Source organism: Chiloscyllium punctatum, chromosome 19 (assembly GCF_047496795.1).
Source record: "Chiloscyllium punctatum isolate Juve2018m chromosome 19, sChiPun1.3, whole genome shotgun sequence".
NCBI classification, from domain to species: domain Eukaryota; kingdom Metazoa; phylum Chordata; class Chondrichthyes; order Orectolobiformes; family Hemiscylliidae; genus Chiloscyllium; species Chiloscyllium punctatum.
Window position 1 is genome coordinate 68,657,237 of NC_092757.1, and position 12,206 is coordinate 68,669,442.

Consider the following 12,206-nt stretch of genomic DNA (forward strand, 5'->3'; position numbering starts at 1 on the left):
TTGTTCCAAACAAACAGCATTACTTGTGGGAATCTGTATGGGTCTTAACTATGCCTGCCCTTTTCTCAGACAGGTAAAACATTCAGGTTGTAAATTTGCTCACTGAGCTGGCCGGTTTGTTTTCAGACGTTTCATCACCATGCTAGGTAACATCATCAGTGAGCCTCCAGTGAAGCGCTGGTGTTCTGTCCCACTTATAACTTTGCTTCAGATTTTTATCCTTATCTTGCCATAACAGTGACCATTGTTAATGCTTCCCTTCCTCAAATTCTCTGCCTGGATGTCTGGGGATATGTTTTCCACCAGTACCGTAAATAAACTGACTGCCGCATGTACCTTGTGTGACCACACTTCTGTATTACAATTGTTGACATAACTGAGCTGGAATATTAATGCTGACAGGGAGAGATATTAAGCATCCAGTGCAGTTAGTTTGGGGTGTGGTCAGCAGCATAAGTGGTGGCACTGGTTTTACAGGTGTAGCAAGTATACAGTCAAGGCCATAATAAGAACTGACAGGATCCGATGAAATGGCTTATTCTTGCTCTTTATTCTGTTTGTTCACAAATAGAAATTCTTATCAGAATTACTACTGCTAATCAAAATTTGACTTCCAAAAAAAAAACCAGGTTATTTGAATTTCTCAAACATCATTTAGTATTATGGCAATGATGAACCATATTCTTCAAATAAGATTTCAAATATTACACTTGGTTAAAAAAATTCAGGTTATTTTCACATATTGACATTAAACTGAAGTTATTATACACTTTAAATATTGAAATAGGTAAAGTCTAATTGCTACAAACTGCAATTCATTAATTAAGAAACTGTCATTGCTTAATCATTTAAAAATCACTTAAGACACAATGTATTCAGATTACTAAATAACACTGTACAAGATGTTAAATTATGGCATAAAAACAGACATTTCAACATAGATGAATGACATTTTAAAATCACAACACTGATTTTAGATACAGAAAAACATTCAGCAGGAAATAAAGACAAACTTCAATTTGCACCAATTTACCAATTGTTTAGGTTTCAGTTTTGAATTTCCAAATAGATACAGTAAACTAATAGTTATTAGCCATTTTCACATATCAATATTTAATGTTGTACTGTTCAACTGTGACCAGCGAACCAAAATTCAGTCCATTTAGAGGTTTAAACAGGTTCATATTGTCTCCTTTCTGCTCGTTCAAAACAGGTGGTGCTCAAACCATTTGTCCCACAACGGGAAATGCAAAACAAATCAATCTCACCGATTCAAGACCTGCCAAGTTCAAAAAGTCAAACCATTGTTTGATTCGCAGGCACACAGCTGGTATGTGCATGCAGCAGAACAAGAAGACACTCCCTCATTGTTACTTCATCTGGTGCTATGTGAGCCAATATGAATTACAGGTACTTTCAATTTTACTTTTCCTCTGGTTGTGTTGTTCACTTCATTGCTGGTTATTCTTCCCATTAATATTCCCAAAAGTCTGTTTTAAGATGTGCATGCCTGATTTACTTACCCTAACTTTGAAACTTGTAGTCTTGAAGAGCTGATAGAGAAGCTGCAACAAATAAAAGCATTAAGTACTCTTCAGCCCAAGAAATCAAGAAAGGTTAGGTTTTACAACTTACTGTACATCTCTCAAATTAACAAGTGGTGTGATGGTCAGAGTTAAAAGTAGTCACTGGAGAATAGGACACAGGGCATTACCATAGCTAAATATTCATTTAAAAATTGGACAATTTTAATAAGGATTTTATATCTAATTTCACGTATGTTATTTTAGAAATAAAATCAGGAAGCCTTTTCTGTGTTTTCTGGTGCAAATTATTCACATTGAAAGTGAATTAAATTCACAAGATTGTTATGTATTATGGGAGAATCGAAAAGGTAAAGCTGGAACAGGCCTTGCAATAACCTTATTCTTGACTTTGGCTTTCAATATCAATTGAATATTCCTTACACGCACATTGATTGCAAAGTTCATCAGGTGAAGAATATATATATATAAAAAAAAGACACTTATCCAGTAAAAATAGTTTAATTCCAATCTGTCTGTCCCAAAAGCAAATACGATCATTTTGTGTCCATTCAGGAAGTGGGATTTACACGTTCCAAGAAGTTCACATGCAGCAGTGAAAGACTGACCCACAAATTAAGAGTGCTACCTTTATCTACATGTGACTTAATCTCAAGAGCGCAAAATAATCAAGTTTAAACAGTCACAGAAGTCATCAAGTTTTGTGTAAAGTGCAATTATTCTATGCAGAGATCTTAAAAGAAACAATGAAATAGTACTAAAGACAATTTAATTTTTTGAAGTGTCAATTGCACTTCACTGATTACTGAATTATTAGCTATTTCATGAAATATTATGTATTGTGATCAAGTTAAAACTTCTCACATTGTAACAAATAAGGAGTGTTTATGTATTATTCCTAAACTATGGTGAAATTTGTGACCCACAAATGGCAGTTGGTTTTCTAGCATAATTAAGAATATTTTTCTCTTTATATGAACAATGGATTTGTTTCCAAAAGGTATTTTGTATACCCACTGCAATATTGTGTGGATTATTTACTGAGATTTCATATCACTGTACTCACTACCTTGTTTTTACAATTATACACGAAAACATCAAAAACAAATGACAAAAGGTTTTCAAAAGTTAAATTCTGTACAAATTGTTTATCTTGAAAAGAGGAAAAAAAAACGAGGGGCAATCGTCCTTTGGTAATTTTTCCTTAAAGCTGATTGAAAAAGATCAGTCAGAAGTTTCAAAAGAATTTATAGATATCTTATACATGAAAGCTATGTGGAGCACTTAGCATCAGTAATGCTAAAGTTCAATCCTTGAGCACACCAAGGTGGTCAATTTTTATAGCAGCTGTCTAGAATCAGCACACCAGTTGATGGCATGTGCATCACTGCAGAGCTGACCTTGTTCTCAACAGAAAATCACAGAGCACACATTCCAGCAGGACTAATGGACAGGAATCAGGAATGGAAATACTGCCTATGCCAGGATACTAAAATCATGTGACAAAAATTCTGTGTCAGTTGAAATCAGCTAATACAGGCCAGAAAATAGAAAAAAAACTGCTTTCTTATAGCACCGTTTACAACATCAGGGCCTCCTAAAGCATTTTAATGAAATATGAAGACTTATTGATGGAACCCTCCAGATTGTATAATGTAGGCTTACCAATAGGAGAAGCAATCTAAATTTATTATACTGAAATTTGAAAATAAAAGTTAACTGCAGAATATGGACCTTTAATGTGAAGTTGTGCAAAATTGCCTATTCTATTTTAGTCATTGAACATAAAACGTTACAATGCCAAAGTTAAAGTAAGCACTGTTTCCATTAGTACTTTGTTAGAATATTATGTACATAAATTATTTTAGAGACTAAAAAGTAAATAAAACAGACACCCAGAAGATTGAAGTCAGCAACCAGTGATAAATGGGAATATGCCACTCAAAATTTAGCAACTAAAAATATTGATAGATAGCCCAACCAAACTGTATTCTGTACAGAAATAAGAGTTACTTTCATCAAGTTAATGTCCGAACTCTGCTTCAATTTTAACATCCATCAACCACATTTTAGGTTAAATTATTGCAAATGGACCATGTAAATGAATAATGCATCAAGCATTTGATACGATTCACAACCGGCCCATACAAAGAAAACCTCCAACTAGGTCATATTTATTGCTGATGTGTTTTCAAAATAAAAACAGGGGATAAAAATGTTGGCAAGTATGATAAAAAGTGAAACATCTTTTGTTTCTTTTTGCATAATATAACATGCAACGAAATGAAAAATGTAAAGATTTATCCTTTTGCTTTAAAGTATGGATTGCTCCACACTATATGCCAAATTATCAATGTGTTGTACAATGAACATATTTACAATGAAACATTGCATTAAAGTTGAGACTATCGAAGAAATATCAATAATGGTTTCTGATTTCTAAACCAAAAACGAATCATGGAGTAAATCCTAGAATTGAACACATTAGACGCAATTCTAATTTACCCAGTAACTTTAACTAGAATCCCTGAATATGAACTACTCTCAGTGGCAAATCAAGGAAAAAAAAAAGTGTTGCAGAGAATTTAGTAAATATAAAATACACCTTGAAATTTGCATGCCGGATTAAAGAGGGAAACAAAAACAGAATACTCTGGATGCTGGAAATCAAAAATAATAGAAGGCAAACACTAAACAGGTTAGCTAGTCAAGTCGGGTTTGACTGAAGATTCTGTGCATGCTGCCTAAGTCGCTGAAGGATTCCTTCATTTCTTTAAAAAAGGTACTAATCATAACATTACAATTTTGATTTTTTTTAAAATCAGAGATCAGCCATTAACTTTTGAAGTAGCCTTTGTTATAAATCTCCAACAAATCTTTACCTTACAACTGAACTGCAAATATTACTGCAAACATTTCACAAAATCATTAGTTTGAACACAGCTGTACTCCTGTAATGTATGTTCCAGAGCCATAGTTAGCAGTGAACAGATTGAACATCAAAGGAGAGTTAGCTCAAGTTTAATATTCAGTTAACATTCTTTCAACCAATGAATACTTGTGGCTGGATTGGTGGTGGAAGCTTGTCATTTTCTACATTGTCAGAATCAATTGCAGCCACTGGTTGGCCCCTAGGTTTGATTTCAAGTGGATATTTCTCAATAATATCTTCAATGTCTTTTGTCACACCTTCGCTCCAGTCAATTAGATCTTTTTCAAGCTGCTTAGCATCTGACAAAATTTTTTGTTGTCTCTCATTCAGTTGAGAAATAAGATTTAAATTTTTGTACATCTGCTTCAGTCCTGGACATGCTTCAGGAGACCATTCTTCAGAGTCCTGCTTCTTAGGTGATGCTTGGCCAGACATATAGCGATCAAAATCTTCCTGAGTCAGGTTCAAAGATTGGGCATCCAATTTTTCAATGAAGGCAACAGCACAACACTGAAAACAAATTAAATGCCATATTAAAAATCATTGCAAATACAGTTTGAACATTACTTTCAAAAAAATTGAAGGAATGTTAAAAAAAGTTAACAGCACTATACAGTAACTGATTCATCAAATCTCATGTGGCAGCCCTTTAAGTAATACTTTGATAAATAAAACATGATTAAATATATATACCAAAATATCGAGGTAAATCTCAAACCTATAATTTATCAAGTTATCATCTCAATTGTATTCTTAACTAATGGTAAATATACAAGCATTAAACCAGATACATTTGTTCCTAAATTTGTTTCAAAGATTTTTCACCCATTCTGATCTTACATCCTTTTGATATTTTAAAACATTACTGGAAGGGGCTTAGGACTGGATCAAATTTTTCTCACAATACTTGAGGAATTAGTGCACAAATGGGGGCAAACCCATCACAGATCTCCAATGTGAAAAATTAGTAGGGTCTGATATTCCCTTGCATAAACTCTCTTTAAAATTCACATATATTGGTCAGCAGTCAATGAGTCCAAAAGGTATCCAGTATTGCATTAGGATCCTAGGTCACATAGGGTCAAGGAGTCATACAGCATGGAAACAGACCCTTAAGTCCAATAAGTCCACGCCAACCATAATCCCAAGGTAAACTAGTCCTACCTGCCTGCATTTGGCCCATTCCCTCCAAACATTTCTTATTCATGTACTGATCAAAATGTCTTTTAAATATTGTAACTCTACCCACAGCCACCACTTCCTCTGGAAATTCATTCCACACATGGAACCACTGTGTAAAAAGATTGCCCCTCAAGTCTTTTTTAAATCTTACTCCTCTCAATTTAAAAATATGACCCCTTGTCTTGAAAACCCCCACCTTAGGGAAAAGGCACCTGCTATTCACCTTAACTACACCCCTCATGATTTTATAAATCTTAACCTACTACATTTCAGTGAAAAAATGTCCCAACCTATTCAGCCTCTCCTTATAACCTAAACTCTGCGTTCACGGCAACATCCTGGTAAAATTTCCTGAATCCGCTCCAGCCTAATAATATCCTCCTTATAACAGTGACCAGAATTGTACGCAGTACTCCAAAAGAGGCCTCACCAATATCCTGTCCCATCTCAATATGGCATCTCAATTCCTATACTCAAATGTTTCAGCAATGAAGGCAAGCATGCTAAATGCCTTTTTAACCACCTTGTCTACATGTGACACAAATGTCAGAATTATGTACCTGAACCCCTAGGTGTCTCTGATCTGCAATACTACTCAAAGGCCTACTTTTAATTGTGTAAGTCTTGCCCTTGTTTGTTTTACCAAAATTCAACAATAATTTCTTGAAAACAATTTGTGCGCCTCGGTTGCATCAACCAAGTATTGTAGATTTGACTTTATCAAATAGTAAACTATTATTGTTTATTTTAAGAGTGTAATTCTGGGTAGAACACTTACTAAATTTGTGAAATAATATCCATCTTCTCCAGTCATTAGTCTGCTTGGATTGCAGAATCGAGTAATGTACTGGATGTTTGACTGTAAGCGAGGTGGATTAGCTTTCAAAACAATGTAGATAAGTGTGGGTAAGAAGTCATCAGCTGAAGCAGGCTCATTCTTTGTGATCTTTATAGCATTGAATATTTGCTTGCTGCATTGTGTGATGCAGGTCAATTTTTCACGGGGAACACGTCGTGAATCCATTTCAATAACAGCTATAAAGAAATTCACAAAATTCATTACATTATTAAATTAATTTTACCACAATAAATTCACATCTTCAGTTTTATTTTGTTCCTTTAAAAAATACATACAAAATTTGTATGTATGATGGAGCCAAATTTCAATTCACAAAAATAAAATGATCAAAATCTGATTAGATGATGTTGGATCAGTTGCCTGTTATACACAATGTCTCATAATTCCATTGACTGCAAAGGATCAAATACAACCTTTTGCATCAATGTCCATGATTAATTTCTATACTGATTGTTCCAATGTTCGTTGCAGTATGAATGTTGGCATTCATACCCTAACCACAAGCTTCCAGATTCAAGCTCCACTCTAGAAACTGAGTGCAAAAGTTAATTCTAACACACTAAGGTAGCATGGAGCATGTTGTACAGCCAGAGATGCCATCTTTTAGATGACATTGTCCGTTTGTCCCTCAGGTGAATGAAAACATCCCATGTTGGCACTATTTTGAAGAGTGGATTAGTTATCCCCAGTTCCCTAAATAATATTCTTACCTCAGGAACTTGCTACATCCAATTTGGTTGCCATGTTTCCTGTATTACTACAATTATTACTAATTCAAAAGTAAACTGTTGGCTGAAAGTGTTAACTGCAGGAAAACAGTGTCTTCAAAAAAAAAACAGGCCAAATGTAAAAATGTATTAACATCAAAGTGTCTTCTCTAGGTGTAATCAGAGTTTGATCCTTATGCATTATTGTTCTTCAAAATTCTGCGAAAGGGGGACTTCTGATGTTCAATTCTTATACAGATCTTTGTCCTTCAGGTCTGTATGTTATTATTGGTGAGATTTTAAAAAGTTCTTTGATCCAAGATACTGCAAATCTGCTGGCCAAGTTCCACCATTAATTGGGTAATAGCTAAGTTGGGTCGTGAGGCTTAATTTACTTAGTTGAGGGATCTTATTTTGGTTGCTACATGCAATAAAGTTTAAATCATTGTTTCAGTACTTGATTGTCTGTGAGATTTCTTAATAAGTGGCCGATTTAAAGGTAACTTGTGATTTACCAACATCATGTCAAACAAGGAATGATACCAAAAGTTGTATATTCTATTTTTGACATGTGGTTATTTGAATGGTCTTATGAGTAGACTCCATAGTATATGTATATGAATGGGTGTACTATTCTACCTCAATTTGTGGGTGCATGTCTGACAGCTGCAGGGGACTGATGATGGTCTAATTTTTTTACACTGGCTCCATCAACCTGACCCTGAAACAATATCATAAGAAGCTCAACATTGAAGGTCTTAAGTATCCCACAAAGACAGTTCTTTTCAGCCAACACCTTCCAGCCACAGGAGTTGCTGTCTGTGGTCAAAGGCAAACCAGAATCAATACAAATGTCTGGTTAAATCAGGATGAAAGACCAACTCCTGACTAACCATGGACCATGTGAGTATGCTCATGAAAACAGATTTATTAATAAAGTAGTAATATAGAGTCATTCCAGTTAACTATTGATTTGCAGGGTTCTGACTGACTGCTGTATCCAGTTGAGTGGACTTTTACCTCTCAGTATGCACACCATGGGGTTTAACAATGCTTTTGTTTATATGCCTTTGCTAGCTATTTTTAGGTTAAAAGCATTTTTTAATTGTACTTGACTGGCTTACAATTTCGAATTAATTCAGCCATACATAACCATTAACAAGTGTATTTCCAATGCTTTGTCTCAGAGTTCACGCATTTAGCTGATATCGCCAACTCAGCTCCGTTTCTGCCATTGTGCAATTGCATACTACTTCCATCTCTACCATAGCCCTTTGCTTAAATAAAATACATGGAAAAATATATCCAGATTAAAGAGACAAAGATCTAAGGCTTCCTAAACACATCATTTCTTCAAATCTTGGCATGATTTAGGCAAAGCTAAAGTTATGCTTTGCTTTTCAAGTTAACAATGATGTACAATTACTCAGTATTTTGTAAACTTATGAAACAATCATTTAAATCTGCATCAGCATTGGTGAAGAGGTTCTTGGCTTCTCTGGATGTTATACACGAGACTGGCAACCAAACGTTTCCAAGAAACAAAGGAACTAAAGTGCAAGTACAAAGCAATTGGAGACTGAAAGCATCAGCACAGTTCAAGAGAAAAGCAGCACAGCTATTGGTGCCAGAGGTAGACAAGCAGAAGGCTGGAAGAACACAGCAAGCGAGCAGCATCAGGAGGTGGAGAAGGCAACGTTTCAGGTGTAACCCTTCTTCAGGTGTAAGGGGAGAAGCAAATAAAGGGGGTGGCCGGGGCAGAGTGATATGTTAAGACAAGTAGAGGGTACAACCTGGTTGGTCAATGGAGGAAGGAATCCAGTAGGTGGCTGGGAGGAGTGGAAGGGAGGGGGGAAAAGACTGGGAAGGGAGGTTATTTGAAATTAGAAAACTCAATGTTGAATCCTCCGGACTGTAGGCTGCCTAGGTAGAAGATGAGGTGTTGTTCCTCCAATTCGCGGTCTAGTTTGTTTTAGCAATGGAGGAAGCCAAGGATGGTCATGTCGTAAAGGGAGTGAGAAGGAGAATTAAAATGGTCGGTGACTGGGAGGTCCGTTCTGCCCCAGCAGGCCCAGTTGAGATGCTCAGCAAACCTTTCCTTAAGTTTATGGTTGGTCTCCCCGATGTACAGAAAACCACATCGGGAGCACCTAATGCAGTAAACTAGGTTGGAAGACAGGCAGGTGAACCTGTCTCACCTAGAAGGACTGTTTGGGGCCCCAGATGGAGCTGAGGGGGTTGTGGTGTACTGGCAGGTTTTGCATCTTTTCCGGCTGCAGGGTAAGGTTCCTGGGGGTTTTTGGTGGGGGGGGGGGGGTTTCATGGGGAGAGTGGTGCAATCCAGACTGGCAGATGGAATGATCCTTGTGGAAGACAGAGAGGGGTTGGGAGGGGAGATGTTCTTGGTGGTGTGGTCTAATTGGAGTTGGGGGTGCCTGAGGCAGTGGTACAACTAAAACCTGTGGCATGTAAAGAAAATAATGGTGGGCATACATTGAAAAACAAGAATGGAGCAGCCTTATCAAGGACAGAGAGACAATCAACTCGCACAGTATATTTTGTAGAGATCCTCAACAGAGGTTCTGGAACATTCTTTCCCAGAAAACAGTATCTGCAGAGTTATTTAATTCTTTTAAGACAAAAGTACATAGATTGTTGACTAACAAGGAGCCAAAGGATTCAGAGGGTAGGCAGGAATGTTGAGATGCAGCCACAATCAGATCAGCTACGATCTAATCGAATGATGGATCAGGCTTGTGGACCTTAGTGGCCTACTCCTCTCCTGCTCTTAATTCATACTCTTGTATGAGATTAATTTTGAACTGAATTGCCTCGATCTCATATGCTACATCAAGTCTCAGTGTTAGCCCAATTCAGAATAAAATAAAAAAAAATCCACTTATCAGCTGATAAACGAGCCTGCCAATGCAGACAAAAATTGCTGCTGAAATCCTAAAATATGTCGGAGATACATTCAGGGTATGATTGATCAACCTAAGATCCCTTATCTGGGGCAGAAGCACATCCAATGGTTCTAAGGGACACTGTAATCATGACCACTTCCAAGAAGAGTGAGACCAAATGCAGCACTTATAAGCAAGCCTTCCTGATGTCTGGCACAGAGAGCATCACTGCAAGGATTCCCTTCAACTGCCTTAGCCAATACATATAAACACACACAAGCTCTGTGTATTAATCACTTTGAATCATGCAACTGTGATTTTGTTTCTTTCTTACTAATGAACGTTAACTAGTAAAGCTGAAGCTGTTTGTACTGGATTTGTCTCATTGTTACAGGATGGGCATTGAAGAAATTGGTATCCTGACTGAAGAAGTGCATTATGAGATCAGGAAGGGAGATCGGGAAGATCCACAGATTCTTGCCAAAAGTTTGAAAATTAATTTCAAAAACTGTGTTGGAGATGTAAGGGAACTGTGCCCTATTGTTTCTGTGAATATATCGATGATGGTGTTGTGGATAACACCCAGACAGCTGCCTATGATTTTTCAAGTATAACCTTGAGGAGACCAGAGAGAATACATCTGGGGATGGCTTGGAACATGACAGTAATGTAAAACCAATTAGATGAGCCAACACTGGGTGTTATGTTATTTGGTACATTCATAGTAAAAACGTATAAAAAAAAAGGACATTGTAAATTACTTGTTGCTGCAAACAGCAGTTTGGTCAGCTGCTTCAAAATTACACCAGGATATCTGTTGACAGATGACCACCTGACACAGACTCTGGTTCTTAGGACATCTAAACAACCAGTGTCATTGTGTGTCCTAGTGCTTAATATTCAAGATGTTGTGTGTCATTAATATCAGGGTCAGAAATGTTTGACGTAAAAAGGTCTCTTCTTCTTTAAAAACACCCTCTTCTCAATGGCTGAAGAGCATCTCCGAGATTTGTAATGTGGATCTCAGCCACAGGGAGTCACAATGCAGTTATGATTTTCACTGCAAGACAATCCAGCAAAAATGCAGGAAGTAGCATCAACTCCTGAACAGTACGCTGCAATTTTTGACATGACTAAAACATTTGATTTGTCAATCATGAGGGCTTATGAAGAGTCCTCAAATTTGTCTGCCTTCAACAAATTGTCACCATTCTCTATGATGACAAAATCTAAATTCCTACTGAAAGGTCAGTAGTGGTCCCTAGCTCAGTGAAGACAGGCAGTGCCATCATATCAATCTTTATCTCCACCTTCTTTACTGCGATTCTGCATTTCTCCTCCAGCAAGTTTCTCACACTAGTGGAGATGATCTACAGAGTAATAGAAACTAAGTCAACCTTCATGGCCTCCACTCCAAGATTATCATCATTCCAACAATGGTCATACAGCTTCAGTTCACAGCCAGAGCTGGTGAATGTGCTCACCTTTGGATACAGAACTCCAATTCACTGTTGCCTCTTTCAACTCACTCCCTCAGCCACAACATCAATGCCCAATGCACTGATCCATGAATAATTTTCGACATAGGAGCTGTTGCTTGATGAAGGAAGACATCAATGGCAAAGTCCACCACTATTGCCTTTGTGACACCTCAGTTTTTAGCTGACTTAGCATCAAACACAGGACTGAAGTTATAATGTACCAGTTGCAGGGACCCTCACACTCCTACATGCTTCAAAGATTTCGATCATCTATAGTTGACATCGGGGCAATGGAAATGTACCAACAACATTGGCAGGATGGACAACGGCAATATCCTCTCCCAAACCAATATTTCTATCATCAAAGCACTCATCAGTTTAAAAGCAGCTTTGGTGGTCAGGTTGGGTCAATTGCATCCTTGACATTAGATTCCCAAAACTGCTGCTCGACTCAGAACTTGATATCAACAATAGACTCCCAGAAGAACAGGAAAAGTTTTAGAGATGCTCTCAAAGCATCTTAGAAGAGTCCAAGATCCCCACTGATTCGTGGGAGTCTTTGTCATGCAAGAGGCAAAAATGGAGAAGGAGTATTCAG

The 12,206-nt window shown here is 37.1% G+C and overlaps 1 protein-coding gene across 3 annotated transcripts in view; it reads right to left on the reverse strand.

The window, feature by feature from the left end:
• Positions 1-530: 530 nt before the first annotated feature.
• Positions 531-12,206, reverse strand: part of rabgef1 (RAB guanine nucleotide exchange factor (GEF) 1) — a 45,116-nt gene continuing 33,440 nt past the window's right edge. For all 3 annotated transcript variants that reach the window (XM_072589617.1, XM_072589616.1, XM_072589615.1), the window contains 2 exons: positions 6,437-6,693; positions 531-4,986 (listed from right to left, as the gene is read on the reverse strand). In XM_072589617.1, coding sequence (XP_072445718.1) covers positions 4,588-4,986; positions 6,437-6,693 — 656 coding nt within the window. In that variant the 3' untranslated portion in view covers positions 531-4,587. The remainder of the gene's footprint in view (positions 4,987-6,436; positions 6,694-12,206) is intronic.